At 40.7% G+C, this 21,415-nt stretch overlaps 4 protein-coding genes across 5 annotated transcripts in view; 3 read left to right on the top strand and 1 right to left on the bottom strand.

The window, feature by feature from the left end:
- Positions 1 to 7,068, top strand: part of sws (patatin like phospholipase domain containing sws) — a 52,135-nt gene extending 45,067 nt beyond the window's left edge. Inside the window, exons 28-30 of the mRNA XM_028302431.1 lie at positions 2,834 to 2,981; positions 5,049 to 5,099; positions 6,819 to 7,068. Of these exons, the coding sequence (XP_028158232.1) occupies positions 2,834 to 2,981; positions 5,049 to 5,099; positions 6,819 to 6,929 (310 nt within the window). The 3' untranslated portion in view covers positions 6,930 to 7,068. The remainder of the gene's footprint in view (positions 1 to 2,833; positions 2,982 to 5,048; positions 5,100 to 6,818) is intronic.
- Positions 7,069 to 11,465: 4,397 nt separating this feature from the next.
- On the bottom strand, positions 11,466 to 20,559 carry LOC114351291 (uncharacterized). 2 transcript variants are annotated; one of them, XM_028302451.1, is made up of 5 exons: positions 20,476 to 20,559; positions 17,177 to 17,313; positions 16,354 to 16,529; positions 14,543 to 14,962; positions 11,466 to 12,970 (listed from the first exon to the last, which is right to left on the bottom strand). In XM_028302451.1, the coding sequence occupies exons 2-5, from the start codon at positions 17,289 to 17,291 to the stop codon at positions 12,356 to 12,358; spliced, it is 1,326 nt and encodes a 441-aa protein (XP_028158252.1). In that variant the 5' UTR covers positions 17,292 to 17,313; positions 20,476 to 20,559; the 3' UTR covers positions 11,466 to 12,355. The 2 variants fall into 2 exon arrangements, with proteins under 2 accessions (XP_028158252.1, XP_028158251.1); XM_028302450.1 differs by lacking the exon at positions 20,476 to 20,559 and having other exon boundaries at positions 17,177 to 17,348.
- Positions 17,505 to 18,331, top strand: LOC114351293 (protamine-like). Its single transcript, XM_028302455.1, has one exon. It carries the CDS (start codon positions 17,654 to 17,656, stop codon positions 18,212 to 18,214), a length of 561 nt encoding a protein of 186 aa, XP_028158256.1. The 5' UTR covers positions 17,505 to 17,653; the 3' UTR covers positions 18,215 to 18,331.
- On the top strand, positions 19,825 to 21,406 carry LOC114351292 (uncharacterized). Its single transcript, XM_028302452.1, has 2 exons — positions 19,825 to 20,231; positions 20,898 to 21,406. The coding sequence occupies exons 1-2, from the start codon at positions 20,033 to 20,035 to the stop codon at positions 21,389 to 21,391; spliced, it is 693 nt and encodes a 230-aa protein (XP_028158253.1). The 5' UTR covers positions 19,825 to 20,032; the 3' UTR covers positions 21,392 to 21,406.
- The last annotated feature ends 9 nt before the right edge of the window (positions 21,407 to 21,415 follow it).

The raw sequence follows: 21,415 nt of genomic DNA, 5'->3' as shown, positions 1-21,415 counted from the left end.
TCTAAGTCGCAAGTGGTCTATCCTTGTCTTAGAGTAACAGTTGGTATACTCAGGGTCAGTCGCAGGGTCCAAAGAGACAGTTAAATGGTCCAGAGAACAGTTGGACTACTCAGAGTGACAGATGGTCTACTCATCGTCCTAGTCGGTCTACTTAGAGCCCTAGACTACAAGACGCTCCAGTTCGGTTCCTTCGACGAGATCCGCGAGGTGGGCTACCGGCACGGCGCCGCCTACTTCGAGGGCCAGCGGCGGGGCGGCGGCGGCGGCGTCAGCGGCGCCGCGTGCGAGGGCCGGCGGCCTGACGTGCAGCCCTCGCTCACTGAGTGAGTCGTCATAGTCTATTGGTCTACTTAGAGCCCCAGTTGGACTACTTAGTGCCCCCTTGATTTAGCCAAAGTGATAAGTTAGAAGACCCAGAGAACAGTTGGACTACCCAGAGTGACAGATGGTCTACTCAGCGTCACGGTTGGTCTACCCAGAATCTTCAATCCAGATCGACGAGATCCGCGAGGTGGGCTACCGGCACGGCGCCGCCAACTATGAGTCTTGGTCTTCTTAGAACACACCAGGTGTACACGAGTCTATCGGTCTTCTCTAAGTCGCTATTGGACTACTATCTACTTCGAGGGCCAGCGGCGGGGCGGCGGCGGCGGCGTCAGCGGCGCCGCGTGCGAGGGCCGGCGGCCTGACGTGCAGCCCTCGCTCACTGAGTGAGTGTTCTGTCTATTGGTCTACATAGAGCCCCAGTTGGACTACTCAGTGCCCTCTTGGTTTAGCCAGAACGACAGTAAGAAGACCCAGAGAACAGTTGGACTACCCAGAATGATAGGTGGTCTACTCAGCGTCACGGTTGGTCTACCCAGAATCTTCAATCCAGATCGACGAGATCCGCGAGGTGGGCTACCGGCACGGCGCCGCCAACTTTGAGTCTTGGTCTTCTTAGAACACACCAGGTCTACATAGATCCTATTGGTCTTCTCTAAGTCGCTACTGGACTACTATCTACTTCGAGGGCCAGCGGCGGGGCGGCGGCGGCGGCGTCAGCGGCGCCGCGTGCGAGGGCCGGCGGCCTGACGTGCAGCCCTCGCTCACTGAGTGAGTCTTGGTCTACTTAGAACACCTGCAGGTCTACATAGATCCTATTGGTCTTCTCTAAGTCGCTCTTGGACTAGTATCTACTTCGAGGGCCAGCGGCGGGGCGGCGGCGGCGGCGTCAGCGGCGCCGCGTGCGAGGGCCGCCGGCCTGACGTGCAGCCCTCGCTGACCGAGTGAGTCCTCATAGACTATTGGTCTACTTAGTGCCCCCTTGGTTTAGCCAGAACGACAGTTAGAAGACCCAGAGAACAGTTGAACTACCCAGAGTTACAGATGGTCTACTCAGCGTCAGTTGCAGGGTCCAAATAGACAGTTAAGTGGTCTAAAGAACATTTGAACTACCCAGAGTGACAGATGGTCTACTTAGTGTCCCGGTTGGTTGGTCTACCCAGAATTCCAGTAGGTTTACATAGAGTCTATTGGTCTACTGTAAGTCGCAAGTGGTCTACTCAGCGTCCTAGTTGGTCTACTTAGAGCCCTAGACTACAAGACGCTCCAGTTCGGTTCCTTCGACGAGATCCGCGAGGTGGGCTACCGGCACGGCGCCGCCTACTTCGAGGGCCAGCGGCGCGGCGGCGGCGGCGGCGTCAGCGGCGCCGCGTGCGAGGGCCGCCGGCCTGACGTGCAGCCCTCGCTCACTGAGTGAGTGTTGGTCTACCTAGAACGCAGCAGGACTACATAGATCCTATTGGTCTTATCTAAGTCACTATTGGACTACTATCTACTTCGAGGGCCAGCGGCGAGGCGGCGGCGGCGGCGTCAGCCTTCATAGTCTATTGGTCTACTCAGAGTCCCAGTAGGTCTACTTAGTGCTTCGGTTGGTCCACTCAGTGCCCCTCTGATTAAGCCAGAACGACAGTTAGAAGACCCAGAGAGACAGTTGGACTTCCTATAGCTTATACTATTATATACTTATACCTTACTTATACCAAAAGGTGGTCTACTACTTAGTAGACCACCTTTTAAGTTCAAGTTGTAAGGACCTGGTTGGTCTATCCAGAATCCCGTAGGTCTATATCGAGTCTACTCTGACTGCGTAAGTCTTGGGCTATCTAGAACACAGCAGGTCTACATAGAGTCTAGGTGTTTTCTAAGTCGCAGTTGGTCTACTCAGTGCTCTAGTTGGTTGGTACTCCAAAGTCGTCACCCAAAAAACATTGGAAGATTTTTTGTTTGTGTAGAAAATAGAGGAGGTGGGGTCAGCGGTTGCAGTGCTGCTTCTATTAAACTAGTAATTATCTTCGCTTACAAACTTACCCTATAATAAAAATAGTAGTGCAGTCGAGATGCTGTAAGCTTTGCATGTCAGGAATAAGGGTGATAGCAGAGTAGTTCCAGATTAAAGGTAATGGAAAGCTTACCAGTAGAAGTGGTGATAATGTAATGTAAGTCTTCTTGCGTGGTATCTATGTCAGCGGCAAACTACGCTACGCGACATAACGCTACACGATGCGACAAATTTTGAGTTTCTAATCTCGTCACGGAGGGACACTTAAACCGAAGGGAAAGGTGTTGTTTTGATGGACCAAGTTAGACTTATTGCGTCGCCTCTTGTAGCGTTCATCGCTGACGTAGATCATCGCTTATTATTTAGTTCTTTCTCTTTCATTTCCACTTCCAAATACTTAATGTCAAACTCAACATCGTGTTAATAGACAAACGAACGTTCGACGAACATTGCCAGTCTCAGCTCATGGAAAACTAGCAGTAGATACCATAACCCTCTCCCATATTCCAGTTACACCTTCACGGATCTTGCCCAAATGGTGTGCTCGGTCCGGACAGGCCGTGACGTCGACAACGATTCGGCATCGTCGTCCGACTACGACGAAGACCAGCGACACTTCGAGGGTTACGCTTCGGAGCCCAGCGCTGGGATTCTCGAGGTGAGGCGTGGGATTAGGTTGTAGACCCGGATGAATGGAACGTAAATAACTTCGGGTTTTTGAAACAGTTTGATAGCGAATAAATGAATTTTAAAGCGTTAGCGTAAAAGTGTTCCTATTGTATTTATTTAGTAGTAGATTTTTTTAAACATATTTATTGTAGGTTCAAAGAAGTAGACTGAATTATTCAATGCTAAGAAGTAAATAGTCTGTCTGTACATGACTTACGAGTATCATTTGTAACTAAAGAGTTAGCTTAATATGGTATACCTTTACCATCAACAGAAGAAAAAACCAGCAAAAATTGGTGTCGGCGTAACTAGTGGCGAAGGCTGCTACAATTTTCTTGCAACTGGAATTAAATTAATCGATTCGTTACGTTACTTTGTCTAGGTCTTTTGTAAATATTCTAATTGGCAACACAGAGCGCATATTCTTTTGTTGAGTCAAGCGGAAATGGTTCTAATGCTGTGGGCATAAGTCACAAGTTCATTCAAAATCGATGACTGGAGCCGAGTTGACGTACAGTCAGCGTCAAATAGTACGTGACACTCGAAAGTGGTCAAAGTTGACATCACAATCTATTTCCAATCGTAACAAAGACGTGTTGCAAACTTTTTGGCTACTTTAGAGCCAATCGTCCACCGCCGGCTAAACTAAATGAAAACTAAACTCAGTTACTAAGCTAAGCTAAAGNTTTATTAATAATAAGTTCTTAATGACAGGCAGCTCTTTACACCTGCCCCAAAGCATAAAATTAAAACTTGCTACTTTGTTAGCATATAATATTAACTGTGTTATTAACACAAAACTTATTAAAGATTTTGATATTATTAGTAGAAATACTAATATTTCTGTGACGACCTCTGATTTAAACTGAGAGGGATGACAACAGACAGGTCTTTAAAAGGTTTTAATATTGTTCATCAAAATTTACAAGGCCTGGCTGGCAAAGAATTAGAATTAGAATTGTTTTTAAAAAAGTACAATGTTCACGTATTATGCATAACAGAACATTGGTTAAAAAAATATGAATTAATGTTTTATATAGGTAATTATAAAGTTTGTAGTTCGTTCACCAGGAAGTCGGCTATTAGAGGGGGGTCACTCATACTATTAAATAACCAATTTAAATGCAAAGAAAGGAAAGATATTGTTTCACTCTCAGTCGAACGAACTATTGAGCTTGCGTGTGCAGAGCTAGAGCAGTATATAATTGTAAGTGTGTACAAGCCCCCATCTGCAAATTACCAATTATTCGAATCCACTATGGAGGAGGTCTTAAAAAAGGTATTTAAATCAAATAAGAGAGTAGTTGTATGTGGAGATTTTAATATAGATTTATTAGATAATACTCAATATAAAATAAGATTCTTAAACCTTTTTAAATCTTTTAATTTATCACATCTTTTCAATGAGCCTACTAGAATCACTCCAACATCAGCTACTTGCTTAGATAACATTTTTTGTAACTGTGATATTCAAAGTAAATCAATAATTAATTGCCTTAGTTCAGATCATAGTGGACAATTGGCCACATTTGAACACCATCATGTCCCTAGTACAGTGGATGTTGTTTGTAGGCCAATAACAACTAACCGAATTGACAAATTTAAGAAAAATATTTGTGATGGTATTGATAAACNACTAGAACTACGTTGTCCGTCCACCTACAAATAAGCTAAAACTACGTTAGTGCTAGAACGTCGAGTTAACCGAGCTAAGTAAGTTCCACTTAGCTGGAGCATTTTACGTAGCTTAGCTGGCATAGTTTGCGGTGGACGCACATGTATGAAAAACTGGCTCAACTATGCGAACTAAGCTAAACTAACTTAGTTTAGCCGGCGGTGGACGTTCGGCTGAGTGTCACTATATGAACTATATAAAGCTGACTGTACAGTAATGTTTCTTTTACAAGATTTTAGACCTTATTATCATAAAAATAGTCTGACATAAGGTTCCAATTTAATTCAACTCATTTTTGATTTGGAACTTTACGCCCACGGCCTTAGACCCATATTCGCTTGGTATGCGCACGCGCAGCTAAACCCAGTGGTGATTGTGCAGATGTCCTCGAGCTTAGAGGAGGGCGCCGCGTGGATCAGTGACACGGAACTGGTGGGCACATATTGACTGCACGCACAGTAGTTCAGGGTTCAATACTTTATTTCCTAATACGTGTCGGGGTAGGGTGTGATGACGCTTCGGGAATTTGGTGACGGTTGCTTTTGTCGTGTATTTTTCGATGTTCAATTGTTCTGTTTTGGGAAAGTATGTTCATATTAAAAAAAAACTGCTAAAGCCCGGTCGCCTAGCACGTAGAATTTCGTCTAATGACCCCAAGCTACCCATCCTTATCGCACACTCATTGCGGCCGCCTGTCGTACAGTCGCGACAGCAATATAATTACACGCGAGCCATAGGATGGGTTATTGGACGAAATTCTACATGCTCGGCGACCGAGCAATACAAGAAAATAGAGACTGTTTTTCTTCGCTTTATTTTGTCTCAAAATTAAAAGTGAAATTACTTTAGTATTTGAATTTAATATGCTCATCATCCATACAAATATTTTCAAATATGCAACCCTTTTACACAAATTCTTGAGCGTTGTTATATGAATATGGGGATATTATGACACTTTATACTCTAACTCTATGATTATCACGCTTTGGGAAAAACACTGCTTCTAAAATAATCCTTACTAATTTATGTCCTATGTTATTTGGTTATAAGGTTGATTTTAATCCGTACTATATTATTGACAAGGTATTAGTTCAAACAACTTTTCTTATACAACTAACGACATATTAATAGTGAATTTGAATGATTTCATGTGTTTATTTCTCTCTTGTTCTTCTAGATAGCAATATTTTGTATTGAAAGCCAAGTTTTCATCCATTTTCAAGCTGAAAAGTTGTTTGTACGAATATTCTTATTCTATGTTAGCACTGATTGAAATTAATTTTGTGTATTTAGTAATTTTGGGGCATCTAAAATACGTGCTTGCTTTACTGGGAAATAAAACATGTGCTGCAATATTGTCTAACAAAATCGTAAGGGTATAAAGTACAGTCGATGGCACATGAAACTAAAATTTAAGACATCTTTATGGAGTGGTAATAAATGATATTTTGCTACAAAATGGATAGTCGTATATGCTGTCGATTGTATTTATTAATAACATGCGTTGGGACGTACTATTGATATAACTGGGCTTAAATTAAAATAAAAACGTGCGCTATTGTGCACAGGTGTTATTCTGTCAGTCTCCCTTGGTGTTGTGTTAAATCTATGAGGTAGGTTCGCCATATAACGCCTGGCTATTGGTCCTATCTTTCGGAAGTCACTCTTATTGATATAGAAATAATGACGAGTTTTGTGTGTGTGGGCGTACCTACCTTATTAAATTAAACCTAATTTAATAAATCCTTTGAATGCGCCGACGAGGCCACAGGTAACTTAGAATATACTAAGCACTATTTATGTGTATGTAATCTTGCAGCAAGAACCTTAATTTGCGTATTTTATACTTTTATAGCCACCTAATTTTACAGGTCTTTTTAATCACTATTCATCTCATCATCTTGCTAAAGAAGGGTACTCACAATTAGTACGCTTTGCGAATTTGTGATCATTCTTGCTTGGTAAATGAGCATATGAATTCGTACCCTATCAACAACTGCGTATTATTTGTATTCATGTTCCAAATTCGCATAGCATCCCCTTAGCTATTTATTCTGATCCCATTCCTCCACATGCATCATTCACCCCTAGATCCTCAGTTCATCGAGCCACACACCACCTCATCTTTAATATTTATATATATATTTCCAGGAGGGCCTTCGCACCCGTCGCGTCGGCGGCAGCCTGTCCCTCTCGGAGGACGAAATAGACTCGGAGACTGAGATGTATGACCCTCTGAACAAACGCGGCGGGGGCAGGTGAGACCCGACTCTGCACGATCTGTGCAAGGCGTTATATGAATATGTTCTTAGTGAGAGGAGCGATTAGGACAGTACCCGATTGTGAATAGGGCTTGAAGCTTGCCTTGTGTTTATGAATAGGGTGTGGTGCAACCATAAAGTTAATACGTAGCGGAATAGAACAACAAAGAACTGAGCGAGAGAGATGTCAATAGCAGCAACACTGTGATAAAAAGAGATGCCGTCACGTCAAATAGAACCGTTTTTTGATTATTTGACAGTTCGGAGGCACTTATTGGCACGCTGAAAATTTGAACTCTGAGACACTTCGATTTTACGTGAGTGTAATAGTGGATGTTTATGAGAAATTGCGCTTCAGAAACGTGGTGACTGGTTCAGTGATTGATTTATTGTACAAAACAGTGAAATAATCCTGACACTAACACACATGATACCTAGTGTCATCCAAAATAGGTTTCGTTTGATAGCTCGTGGTTGTTGCTCTATTCCAAAGGAATTATCTTTATGGGTGTAACCGGGCATGAAATGTGCCCGGTTGAGGTATGAACCGGTATGTAGTTGTGTGTAAAGTTTGTGATATACCCGCTGTGAAAAGCTGAATGTATTGGAGATTTGAACCGGTATAACATAGTGACGTTATGTGTATAAATGTAAACCGGTTGTCACTTAGATGTGGTGTACGTATTGGAAATATGAACCGGTTTAAACGTAACCATGTATTGTACTGTGTAAGTTTGTAATAGGCAGCTGGTCATGAGATAGATTTTGTCATGTTAATATTGAAATTTTCAACTGTTAACGATCAATACGAAATTGCAAACAAAGTTCCAGTGAGATTGTTATGTGTTTGGCGAGTGAGATTATTTCTCGTGTTATAAAAAATTATGTAAATAAGATAAAAGTTCCCATATATCGTGATTTGTACTCCAAAGTAAAATTGGCAATCATTGGTAGTCAATGGAGATAATACGCCCAAGTATTTTTTTGAGAATATAAATGCCTAAACATGTTTAGTACAGGTAAGCACATAATTAAGCCAGTGCTTGGGTATGGGAGCGGTTCGGGATAGTGTTTTTCTGAACTCAAACGTCAGCGAGACTTCATTTGTCTTCAGGCTTATACAGGGTGCTAGGTAAATGGGTATATGAGCCGACAGTAGCCCATGTTAACATGGGCATATAAATGGTATGGTGAAGTCAGAAAATTGATATCTTCATTTTAATTATTTTAATTTTCATACAAATCGGATTTTATAAAATTTATTTTGTCTGAACGTGTGGTGACGGCAGAGTAGAATACATTTGTCACCAACCCCTACTCTTCCCGCGGGTGTCGTAAGAGGCGACTTAGGGACTACACAACAAATAGAGAATGGGCAGCAGCGCTCTCTGAAAAACATCAATCTTTTAAACTGCGATCTCCAACCCGCCTGCCAAGCGTGGAGATTATGGCAAATCCCTCCACCATAGTGGAGGAGGCTCATAGTCCAGCAGTGGACTGTAAAGGGCTGTTGATGATGATGATGATAATTTATTTTGATGAAAATAAAAAAAAAATTATATCTTCATTTTATTTATTTTAATTTTCATACAAATGGATTTTATAAAATTTATTTTGATGAAAATAAAAAAAAAATAAAATGATGATATCGAATTTCTGACTTCACCATACCATTTATATGCCCATGTTAACATGAGCTAGTGTCGGCTCATATACCCATTTACCTAACACCCTGTATACTCTGTCACGTAAAATGTCACCTGTTCTATACCTCTGGCACCGACTCAGTTATGACCTCATCATCATAATTTCAGCCACAGGACGTCCACTGCTGAACATAGGCCTCCCCCAATGCTTTCCATGTTGATCGATTGGTAGCGGCATGCGTTCAGCGACCTAGACCTGTTAATGTAAATTTTATTGATGATTAAGGGCCGTTTTCCATCAGAGCGGAGGCGGAGTTTTCTAACGGAGCAGAGCTGTGCTCAACGGTTCAACTGAAGCTTAGCGGAGATAAGACCTGTCGTTTAGCATCGTATCCGCTATGGTGGAAAACTGCCCTTACTATTTTTAGTCAAAGCTTAAGGTTCTTCCTATTCATTAAACTTAATGCCTACCTCCATTGAGTCTCAGAAAAAATAATAGCTAGCCAAAATAAGTGTAGGTGTCACTTTAGTAAACTTAATGTTTATTATTGGTATTATATTAGACAATAATATAATGCAATTCAGGGTATTTGTGTCGTCTTCTCTGTGAAATTAATATTCCATAGTGTTGTTATTTGCTATAATTATTTGCTATAATTATTTGCTATTATACTATATCAGTTCTATTAAATTTTATAGAAACTCTTTTTATTTACGTATATTCCGAATAAATGTATGTGTGGGTTGCATATCGGGAGTCTATGCATAGTATAAAGATACTAAAACGTTAGCAACACTGTTTTAATAATTAAAATAGTTGGAGGTAAGATAGCCATTTCCTCTGTGGTTGAGGATTCCAGGTGAAGTTTGCATCCACCTTCGGCCTGATCATTACTTACCATCAGGTGAGATACAGGCCAAGTGTTTCTCCGTTTAAAAACCTAGTGTGATTAGCTAAATTGTGCAATATAAGAAGTGATTTTGGACCTTACCTAAAATTAATATAATTTGAGATTCTTAATTGTATAATTGTATTGTATCTGTAAATTTTTGTTATGTTTTATCAAAATATAGTGAAATTAATGTAAGATTGCCTGTGCCATAGTGTAAGCGAGGTAGTGGGATGCACAATAGCATAAATTATAGAATCGAAGGAGACCACAAATTGAGAACAGCGCATTTGTCTGTGGTTTAAGAGTTGTTTATGGTTAGGTGAGTCACAGGGCACAATAGTAAAAGATGTATGTAGGGACAGTCACTGTTAGATAATAGGCTAGATGACAAAATTTCAATTACATATTTGTCCGTCAGACAGATAATTAGAAAATATTAGACACATATTTTTTATTTTCTTTCATAATTAAATAATAACAGTGCTACATCGAGTTGAAATGGCGTGTTACGTCACGCTTGAGTAGATTTTTTACTCAAAAGTGACGTCACGCGACATTTCAACTCAATATAATACTGTAATTATTGGATTATGAAAATAAATAAGTATACTTATGTGTCCAAATTTTTTTATTATCTGTCTGACGGACTAAATAGAATTTCGATTCCATTACCCAGTCATCATCCCTATTTTAGATATTTAAATAGATGTTTTCTGTCTATTAGATACGTATAAATGGCTCCAATCTTTCGATATTTTTTTAAACATAGCGCTTCCAAGCACACTTGTATACCAAGTGCATTGTTAATTTATGTATTTAAATATACTCAAGTATTTTTTTGTATACTCGTCATAATACTATGTACTTTATGCACTTCAATTTGTACTTAAATACTACAAAACTGGAGTACGCATCGCACAGACAATGCAAATAGTTTTTAATTATGATAATTTAGTCGTATGCTAAGTACCTATTTAATAGTTAGGTATTGTTATGTAAATATTGGAATATTTGACATCAGGACATTTAGAAATCATTGCTGTTTTGACGAAAGTAGAAAGTGGAATTTTATTTTTACTTTGGGCTGTATTTTATTTAGATAACTTTTTTATTTATGTTTTTGTTATTGTGCAGTTTAGTTATCTAGGGATTGAATATAATCGGTCCTAAAGGTTGTAACACACCGGGTTTGTATGCGTATACGTACACGTATACAGTCGGCGTCAAATAGTTTGTGACACTCAGTGGCCAAAAAGTTGACAACACAACATTATTACAATGAGGGTTTTCGCGAATGAAATATCCGCCAGATGGCAATATGTATTATTATTATTATTGGTTTTTGGGCCTTTATTTGCGCCAACTCGACCAGGTTTGATCTATTGTGGCAGCCCTTGTCTTTAGAGTTCACTGCTTAGTCCCGTTGAGTCTATAAATTTCCAGATTCTTTGGAGCGTGATATCTGCTATCTCATCCGGGTGCACGATGTGTCGCCCGAGATGCATGGCCGTTTCTTCTTCTGTGTGGCAGAATCTGCACAGAGTTTCCTCGGTCATGTTCATGTTCGATTTATGTTTGTTTAGTTTGCAGTGGCCGGTCAGTATTCTAGTCACTGCACAGGCTTTGTATCTTTTGAACTTTAGCAGTTCCTTAGTTACTTTGTTGCTATATCCTTGAATGAGTGCTTTTGAGTGTTTAAATACACAGACAATATGTAGACGCGAGGTCCAAATGCTGCATGATTGGTTACTTTTGACATGACATTGACAGATATGTCAAAATCCACCAATCACACAGCAGTCAGACCCCACATCCACGTCCCGCCATCTAGCGGATCTTTCATTCGCGAAAACCCTCATTGTAACAAAGATGTGTTGCGAACTTTTTGGCTACTTTAGATGTCACGGACTATTTGACGCTGACTGTTATCTGATTGTAATTATTATGTAAATATGTAAAACATTTAGTTTTACATATTTATGTTTGGTGTGTTTCGGCCTTAAAAATATTACTCCAAGGTCTACTTTGGTCAAATAAATATGTTTCGTACTTTTTGTACAAGACTTTTATGTATACTACGAGATAGCTGCTCAGAATTAAAGTCGTGTCAGCTCAGCTCTCGCTTGCTCTCAAGCAAAAAGTTGTGAAGGAAATACATATCGACACCCAATATGAATAACATTGTAACTGAAAACACGTTTACAACAGCAAGTCTAGTCCATATTATGAGATAAAGTTGCACAAACGAATAACTTAAGTTACAATGTTATTCATATTGGCTGTCCATAAATAAACTGGAATAGACAGTAACTTTGTGAGGAATTTTACAGGCTAACCTGTCTAGTGTAGTATACATAAAAATCTTTGTTGTTATGACAACATTATTGTTGTGGGCACTTATTTATCGATTCTCATTACATCGCCGTTAGAATACTTGGTGCGTATGTAGGCTGAACGACTGACGTCATAGCTTTAAGTCCGCCACGAGGCACAAAACACTGTGTATTTAAACAAACCAAATGTAGCTCAATTAGTGTAATATTATTGTAATTTTTGTTCGAAAACGAATAAACATGCTTATAAATAAATAATAATGTTTCATTGTGATTATAGTAAAATACTATAAATCAATATTTACAATTATATGTAGGTAACATTTCTAGATTTGGTTAGAAGTCGCGAAGTAACTTTGTTTGTCCCTTTTGTATAAGAAACGAAGCTACTTTGTCTGGTAGTTCGCAATCTAAGTCAATCCACCACAAAAACGCGAATTTCGCTCCAGCATTACGTCTTATGTCCAAGATTCAAAGTAATGCTGGAATTTGTACATTTTGTCATGCTGGTAACTGAAGCTAATAGTATTTAAATCTTGATATCACTTTAAATTTCTAGTCTCTATAAGATTTCCAGTTGATAGCTTTAATCAGATGCTCCTTCACCTCGCCGACTCTCCTCAAATAGCTATGCACGTTCACCACCAACGGATTATCCCCAATATCATTCTTGATACACTCCACCTTCTCTATACACATCGTCCTATAGTTGTGACCAGTCTCCAACCCATAACTGGTCGTCTCGGACGTGCCGTCCCATTCCTCGTGCGTTCTTATCTTTATCGCAATCACCTTCTTCTCCCAATGCATCTTCATGTGGTACCTAATGTCTGGACAGTCGCAAAGGTTGATCAGCACTTGCATACAACGCAACTGCAGCAGCGGTTTGTTCGGGCTGTGACATAAATGGACAAGGCGCTTTGTGATCTCACCACAACGTTCTTTCGCCCGCCATTTTGAACGGGTAGTCAAGGTTGTATATGCCATGAGACCTACAGCGCTGATGATGACTTCTATCTCCGGGGAAGCGATGAATTGACGAAGGACGAAGGTCAGGTCGTTGTCGTCGGCCAGTTTCATGCCGATCTCGTGCTTGCAGAGCTGGCTCATGCAGTCCATGGCCCCGCTGACGATTCTTGGGTCAGGATTGTCGAAGAGTTTGAGCATCACCTGGGGGCAATACAATTTGAAATTTATTGATGTTGATTATAGTACCTAGAAATCGTAGAGATACGCACGAAATCCGAAAATTTCGCATGTTGCTCTGCAACGATACTAATATACAGGGTGGAATTTTGTAATGCCACCTGGAGGGAAAGCACTCTTAATACTGTAGATAGAAAAATGTTCTCAAAGAAAACATTCCTTTATTTTTAAAAATAAATAAATAAATATCCTTAGACATTTTTTACACTGCGCTTCTAGTCCCAAACTAAGCAAAGCTTGTACTATGGGTACTAGACAACGGATATAAACATACTTAAATACTTTTTTTTTGTAAATACATACTTATTATACATAGAAAACACCCAGTCCAATACAAACAAATATGTTCATGCACACAAATGTTTATACTGTGCGGGAATCGAACCCGCTACCTCCGGAATAGTAGTCCGTTCCGAACCACTACACCAAACGGCCGACGAAAAGAAAAAGAACTGCATTCAAAGATATTCGATTTTTTTCGAAAATTCACCATCATAGGTACCATACAATTTTCTTTAATTTAAGATTTCATGGTTTTCCTTTCATTTGATTTATCAAGTTTGTTAGAGACATTTCATCCTTATAGTTTACCCTAACGATCGATGCAATAAAAATACAGGATGTAATTTTTAACATATTTTAGTTGGTTCGACTCCCGGCAAATTTTTAGAAATCTTTGAATGCAGTTCTATTTCTTTTCCTAAATTAAGGAATGTTTTCTTTGATTAAAATTTTCTATCAATAGTATTAAGAGTACTTTCCCTCCAGGTGGCATTACAATATTCCACCCTGTATGTATACGTATACAGGGTGTTAGGTAAATGGGTATATGAGCCGACACTAAGGGGCCATCCATAAAGTACGTCACACGAATTTCATGATTTTTTGACCCCCCCTCCGTCCTTGTCACAGGTGGTCACATTTCTGAGACCCCCCCCTCCCTAGTGTGACGTCACATGTTTTGCAATTTCACAACGAAAAATTATTAAATGAACAGCAGATCCGGAATTAGTTTTTGTTATTTCCATTTAAATTAAGTATACTTTTTTTTATGAAATCAACATTATATCAAATATTTGAAACAATTGAAATGTGATGTCACGAAACTTAGGACCCCTCCCACCCCTTGTCACACCATGTCACACTTTGTCAACCCCCTCCCCCCCTCTTTACGTGTGACGTACTTTATGGATGACCCCTAACCCATGTTAACATGGTCATATAAATGGAAAATTAAAACAATTAAAATAAAGATATCAATTTTCTGACTTCACCATACCATTTATATGCCGATGTTAACATGGGCTAGTGTCGGCTCATATACCTATTTACCTAACACCCTGTAGATGCTTAAATATTTTCACTACAAATATATTTTATCTACAGCCCCTTTTACTTAATCTAAACAACTGTCCTCTAGGTTGTCTGGAAGAGATCGCGTCATGGCGATAAGCCATCTCTTGTGTATTTTTGGTGTGGTGTACAATAAAGTATTTTCATTCTATCTACTACACTCAAATGACGATATTTAATTACCTGAAAAGCATTAGCTCTTAAAGGCCGAACCGGATCCCATTCAGCAAGATTGGCCAGTGTCTTCAAATGGAGCACCACTATCCCTGTATGATCATTCTTGATCATCTTCAACAAGTCTTCGATGATATCGTTGTTCTCTACAATCATTTCACAGGCACACCTGTCCCTTGCCAAAGTCCTCAGTGTATATGAAGCTGCATATCGAATCTCCTTTCTATCTCTCATGATAAGCCTCATGAGGTTGCTCACAATGTCAGCACGAGACATGATCCTCTGTCTCCCTTGGTAGTACGAAGCCAAGTGTGTGAGAGTGAGACAGACTTTCTCTCGGATGATCGGGTCGCGGTCCAGCATCAGATCTATGAGGCGGTACACCACGTGCAAGTTGATTAGGAATATTGCGTTTTCTGATATTTGCACCTGCAAATTAATTGTTAGTGATAAACAAATAATGTTATAGGGTTAGCAAACAATAAAGCTTCAGTATAAAGCCCTGAAAACTGAGCAATTTTCTTTTTAGTAGCTCTGAAATTATTTAAAAGTTGGTCAATTGAGTGCGTGGTTCCCTTTGCCATACAAAACTACAAGAATAACGTTAGACAGTTCATAAAAAGTGACCAGTGTGGTGAAACAACTGAGGGTAGTTAGACACATTCACAAATTAATTTCACGTTAAAATTTGTGTCTACCCTTGCTTTTTGACCCAGACCCTTTGACAACACACTATTCACACACCTATAACCAAAGAAATTCAGTTCTTTTACTGGTTATTACTGAAAACGTGCGCAATAGGCATGGAAATGATTGCTATTTTCCGTTCATTTTCATTTCATGAAATGATGATTTTTATTCATGTGATTTCACATGTGAAATTTCACAGGCAATGATTTTTATTCGCAGCGTTAAAATAAAGCTCTTTCATTTAATGTGCTAAGTACTTTTAATGAAGTATGAATTATGATGAATGATTGCTAATTAGCTACCTATATTGAATGTGACTTAATTAATATCTGTTTGATTTTAGTTATTTAATTTTTAGCGTTAAGAGTCGCATCTCAAACTAATTTGAAAATTATAAATAACTTGAAAAAATCGAACTGCCTAAGGCGGGAATTGAACCCACGACCTTCCGCTTGCCGGGCGACTGCTCTTCCAACTGAGCTACTTAGACACTGGATGAACCCGTCGAAATTTTCAAGTGTAATACGCTGTTACGGCCAGCGTTTGTTTTCGATGTAGGGTAGGTATACTCAACATTGATGAAACAAACGCTGGCCGTAACAGCGTATTACACTGTTTGATTTTGTCGCACAACAAAAAACAAACAGTTCCGCAGCACAGTATGTATGCAACAAAACAATCACTAACCGCGCGACTAGTGAAAAATCATTCATTTCATCTGCCTGCTATCTAATAAAATCATACGAATCATGACAAGGAAATCTAAACCTTACTCCTTTGAGTTTAAAGTTCATATTTAAAATGCTCAGTTTCGTTCGTCATCACATCTCTTGTCCTTTTCTAACACGCACATGATCAAATCATTCCTTCTTACTCGCTCGGTCACTTAGCAGAGCAGCGCTCACGGACTTCGCTCGAATGAATGAATGAAATTAATGTGATTCGTGATTTCGTTGACTGCGAAATTATAGCAGTCTATGTGAAGAAAAATAGCAGGTGTGATTAATGAAATTCATTTCATATGATTTTTCACCTGCTATTCATGAAATGTTCCATGCCTAGTGCGCAATAAAGTTCTTGAATTTGAATTAGAAAGTGTTAAAATGCACCCAAATCAAACACCCAAGTACCTGATCCATGATGGTGTGCAAAGCTTGGAGCTGCACCAATTGGTCTGGGTTATGGAGATCTCGGTTGATGATCCTAAGGCCCACGCGTCCGAAGCCCAGCCGGGCTCTGGAGATGTCCACGTGTGGCGCGTAGAGCGACGGCTGCATGGATTCCAGTCTTTGAGCTGGGGGCAACTCTGGAAGGAATACGGTAAGTGTGGATATTTAGACAATATAATTTCTTTAAGCTGCCTTCTTTGTAGGTAGGTTAGAAGTAGTTGTTTTGTTGATATTATTGAAAGAAATAAGTACATTCTATCAAGCTGTGTTAAAAAAGACAATATAGATCTTTAACATTTACTAGTCGAAGTTACACCTACTGTTTATTGCCACGAACACAAATATCGGACAGGGTAAGAGGTAAGTAAAAGAATCATAGTAGGTAGGTAATTAGACATTTTTGTGACTGAGATTTTCCGGATACCGTACATAATTTTATTCATAACGAGCCAACCGTTACTGTTGTTGTTATAAATAAATGCTGCATAATTCATAGCTGGATATAGTATTTCCTAAGGGTTCGGCCAAACCAATGCGATCTCAGCGCGATCAGCCGGCGTGCAGCGATGGCGACCAGACCTAAATGCATTGATCGCCATCGCTGCACGCCGGTTGATCGCGTTGGTTTGGCCGAACCTTTAATTATTTAAACTTTTGCACTTGCACCTAGTAACGTACTGTGGCGGACTTAATGCCGGGTGGTTCTTCACCAGTCTACCTAATGAACGTGATTATTAATGAATTTACTGTGGTAAAGCCAATGGTAAAGCTAGTAAATGATTACCAGTGTGTGGGTCGAAGTGTTTCCTCTGCATGGCCTGGTCGACAGCCTTGTTGATCACCCGAGGGTTCATCGCGCACACCAGTTGCAGGTACGAGTTCTTGTGTGGACAGAACATGATCGTTTTTATTTATAACTATCTAAAAATTAATCTAAAATACTATGTATACTGCACCAAAAGTTTGACACGTTGATTTGACATGTTTTTGTTGTGATGTTTTTTATGAATCGTACTGGAATCTAAAGAGGTAAGGTTGTGTTAATTTTGTCTTAAAAACATTGGCTGGTTGCAAACAGAAAAGAAAGAATGTTTTCCTTTTTGAAAGAAGAATGCAGTCATTTTTCGATTGAACAGCGAAATTTTCCATCATGTCGGGAGATTTTTAGATTTTTTTCTAATTTTCCATCTTAATTTTTATTTACAACGTTTTCCGTAAACGAATAAACGATTATCGAATGGCAACGGACTGGCGGGGCTAAATGGGCCTCAACGGCGGCATGGAGGCCGACGAAGAGGAGAAGAAGAAGAAGATCGACGAGGATGTCATGGTGTTCCTGAGGAAGCACAGCGAGACTGACGCCCCGAAGTATGCCGCGCGGCTCAAGACGTACGTGGACTTGCAGCACAAGCGGCGCCGGGCCGCAGCGGCGAGGAGGCACTCGGAACAGATGCTCCACGCAGCAGCAGCGCGGAAGAGGAACGAGTTGGAGCAGAACAAAACGATGGAGACGACGGAACATCGCGGGGAGGAAGACGAGCGGGCTGTGGGGAAACGGCGCGGGGACAAGTTGAATAACCGGTCGTTCTCGCGGTCGCGGTCTGGCGAGCCGTCGGACAGATGCGGGCGACGCAGGCGCAAGCGCCGCCGCCGGAGCTGTGGCAGGCGCAGACGCCGCCGCCGTCGCAGCAGACGACGCCGCCGACGCCGTAGAAGCTGCGGGAGACGCCGCCGCCGACGCCGCCGCCGCAGCTGCAGCCGCCGCCGTCGCCGCCGCAGCTGCCGCCGTCGCAGAAAGAAGCGTCGTCGCCGCCGTTGCTAACTTCATACCAATCTAGATTTTTTAGGTCCGTTTATCTTATCGTGTATTGTCGCGGCCACAACTTTTAAAATTCAGGGGTGTGATGTCATTTTGTATGTGTTTACTGATTTTTGAATACACGACTTTATTTTTATAAATCAAATGTTTCATTTTACAATTTAGTATTTCATAGATAGGATAGGATGCAGGTAGAACCGTAGAAATATTTTGAATTATTACCTAGAACATGGTACCTTTTTGCAAACTGTAAGTAATGGCGCAGTTACACTATGCGACAAATTGATCGAGACAATGTCAACACGCACACGCACGCCAGTTACTTTCCGCGCCGTGTGTCGCCCATACTTCGGAGTGCGTACTAGCGTCTGTTAGAGCGGCAATACACGGACCGCTTGAAGCAGCCAGGGTCGACAGCTTCAAGCTGTCGACTGCACAGTGAACTGCTGCAGAGTTCTATGGACGCACAATGCACATACACGAACCGCTCGAGCAGTTGCAACTGATTCGGGCGGTCCGTGTATTGCCGGCCTTAGATCAATTTCCTCCATAAAAATTNAAAATCATAGTGTGTCATGATGATGCGGGATGGCTGTGTAGTTCCAAAATACTGGACTGTCCTGTCGATGACATTGACAGTGGGGCGCCACCGTCAATACCGGATCGCTGGTTCAGATTTTTGCCATGTTGGAAACCATATAGTTGAACGATGGTAGCGCCCCCCTGTCATTGAGTTTGGCGGGACAGTTCAGCGTGGGTCATCTATGTTTCCCTCAAACATCAGCTGCTATAGTTCCAAAATACTGGACTGTCCTGTCGATGACATTGACAGCGGGGCGCCACCGTCAATACCGGATCGCTGGTTCAGATTTTTGCCATGTTGGAAACCATATAGTTGAACGATGGTAGCGCCCCCCTGTCATTGAGTTTGGTGGGACAGTTCAGCGTGGGTCATCTATACCAAGATGTGTGTGAGGACATCGTCGTGTGTGAAATGATGCGGTAGTTTCCACCAGAGATGTGCTAGGAAAATAAGCGGTGCTAAGATGTATAGTGGATGAGGCGATGTGAACGGTACCCCTTCTACCTTCTAATACGTGTTTAATACCTACCTGTATTCTTATACTTTTATCCTGTACCTATTGTTATTAGAGAGACAACAGATCGTCACGTTTCAGCCTTGTCCACCACCTTATCAACGGGGACAGGGACGGTTTGAGATTTCATGTAGCGCTGTTCCGTTATTACTCACCGCTTTTGACAATTTTTTTTATGCTAGACAAGGCAGGTATTTGACCGCAATCGCACCTGGTGTTAAGTGAGATGCAGTCTAGGATTGTACATATCTGCCCTGAAAGTTCCAATTCACTCTCGCCTTAAAAACACCCGGATTGTGTTCAGGAAATACAGCAGCAGGCAGCGAATTCCGTAAAAATCGGTTCAGTGGTTTAGGTGTTAAAGCAACACAGACAGACAGAGTTACTTTCGCATTTATAATATTAGTGTAGATAGTATAGATTACAACAACATAACCTACATTGCAACTTGCATTATTTACGAGCACAGAATATTATTACTTGTATTTGTGAAGCGTGCGTGACGCACGGAACGCGGGAAGGCCCGGTGCGGGGCGACACGCCCCGCTGCGGGGCAGTGCGGGGCCGCGGGGGGACCCGCCCGCATGCGGGGACGCGCATAGAAACAGTGCCCAGAAAACATTTACGCGGAGCGCACGCACCGCGTTTTAACGTTCAGTCAACATAATTTTTTGTTGCTAAACTTTTCCTATTTACCAAGTAACAATTCAATTCTACAGCAGTGATGTGTCTCGTCAGCACTAACAAAATGTACATCGACACAGAACAAGTGATAATCGAAGTCCATCAGCGGCCCGTGTTGTGGGACAAAAAACATTTGTTATACAAAGACAGGGACGCGAGAGAGGCAGCATGGACGGAAATTCTAGCGGAATTGACACCCGACTACCAAAGTTTGAGCCCTGAGGATATAAAAATGGCGGGTATGTAATTTGGTTATTTATTTTGTTTTTATTAGCATGTTGTCCAACACAACAGTCCCAGATAACGTTGATAAGAGGGCGCTACTTTCAATACTGGATTATTACATATTAGTTCCGATTCGTGTCACTTGGCGTTTCAGAATCGTTTGTAGTAGGATTAACCTACTAATGTTAATTATGCACAAAATAATGACAATAATTACAAACAGCTTTTTATCTCGTTTCGAGTTTAATACTTATTTACCTCGTGCTGAACCAGTTTTGTAGTGAATTGGTGGAATCTACTCTTATTATTGGGTAAATTGACTTCCCGCCAAAATGTTGTCTTGTTTACAAAGTAATTTCATTTTAAACGGTACACTCCTTAATTTTTTTTTCAAAGAATAATACCTAATAATATGTAATTTGTATTGCAAAAACTACTAACATTCCCGTTAACCCCTATCTATGCTAAATGCGAGTACCTACGTATGCGTGCGTAGTGGCCACCACAATAGCCCAGCGGGCCGCGGGGTTTAAACTACCCACCCTCGGCAAGTCCGATACCGACACCATTGAGCTATTTTCGCCTTTATTTGGGCCTTCAATAGAGTGCTTTTTAATAATACTCTTACTACACGCAGTTGCGGCGGTGCAGGCAATCTAATGTATTTTTTATTATTTCAGACAAGAAAATACAACAACGCTGGCGAACAGCAAGGGACAGTTATAAGAAGGACAGGATATTTGAAAAAAATAATCCATCGGGCTTTAGTAGTAAAAGGAAGAAATATGTTTACTATGACATATTGACTTTCTTAGACGGAACGGAAAATGCTGGCGATGAGTCACCATGCGAAGAATTGTATGAAGAAAGTCATTCACTCGTAGAAACCTTGTTAGAAACACCTGAAGTGAAACCCAGATCAAATAAAAGGCGATACAAAGTTCTAAAACGAGCAAATAAAACTAAAAGTGGATTTGGGGCACATACATGTTTAAAGCCTAATCAATTGCAACTAGAAAGTGAGGATTTGGCTTTCTTTCAATCCCTGCAGCCAACATTGAAAAGATTCACTAGATACCAAAAACTAATGTTCAGAACTAAGGTGTTAAATATAGTTATGGAAATGGAAAAAGAAGCAGAACCACATCAAATATTTATTCCAAAATCTGAATAAAACAATTTTTCCAAAGTTTTTTTT

Source organism: Ostrinia furnacalis, unplaced genomic scaffold (genome assembly GCF_004193835.3).
Source record: "Ostrinia furnacalis isolate ACB-3 unplaced genomic scaffold, ASM419383v2 OfSCF1126, whole genome shotgun sequence".
Lineage (NCBI taxonomy): Eukaryota > Metazoa > Arthropoda > Insecta > Lepidoptera > Crambidae > Ostrinia > Ostrinia furnacalis.
Note: the sequence above shows the minus strand (reverse complement) of the source record. Positions and strands in the feature narration are given on the sequence as shown.

Excerpts from the sequence above, each read along its gene's own strand:
- LOC114351291 (XM_028302451.1), bottom strand. The coding sequence starts at position 17,291 with ATGTTCTGTCCACACAAGAACTCGTACCTGCAACTGGTGTGCGCGATG. Across the intron at positions 16,530-17,176 it reads ACACTTCGACCCACACACTG|AGTTGCCCCCAGCTCAAAGA; the intron begins GTAATCATTTAC and ends TATTCCTTCCAG. Across the intron at positions 12,971-14,542 it reads TAAGAGCTAATGCTTTTCAG|GTGATGCTCAAACTCTTCGA; the intron begins GTAATTAAATAT and ends TATTGCCCCCAG.
- LOC114351293 (XM_028302455.1), top strand. The coding sequence starts at position 17,654 with ATGGGCCTCAACGGCGGCATGGAGGCCGACGAAGAGGAGAAGAAGAAG.
- LOC114351292 (XM_028302452.1), top strand. The coding sequence starts at position 20,033 with ATGTGTCTCGTCAGCACTAACAAAATGTACATCGACACAGAACAAGTG. Across the intron at positions 20,232-20,897 it reads TGAGGATATAAAAATGGCGG|ACAAGAAAATACAACAACGC; the intron begins GTATGTAATTTG and ends TTATTATTTCAG.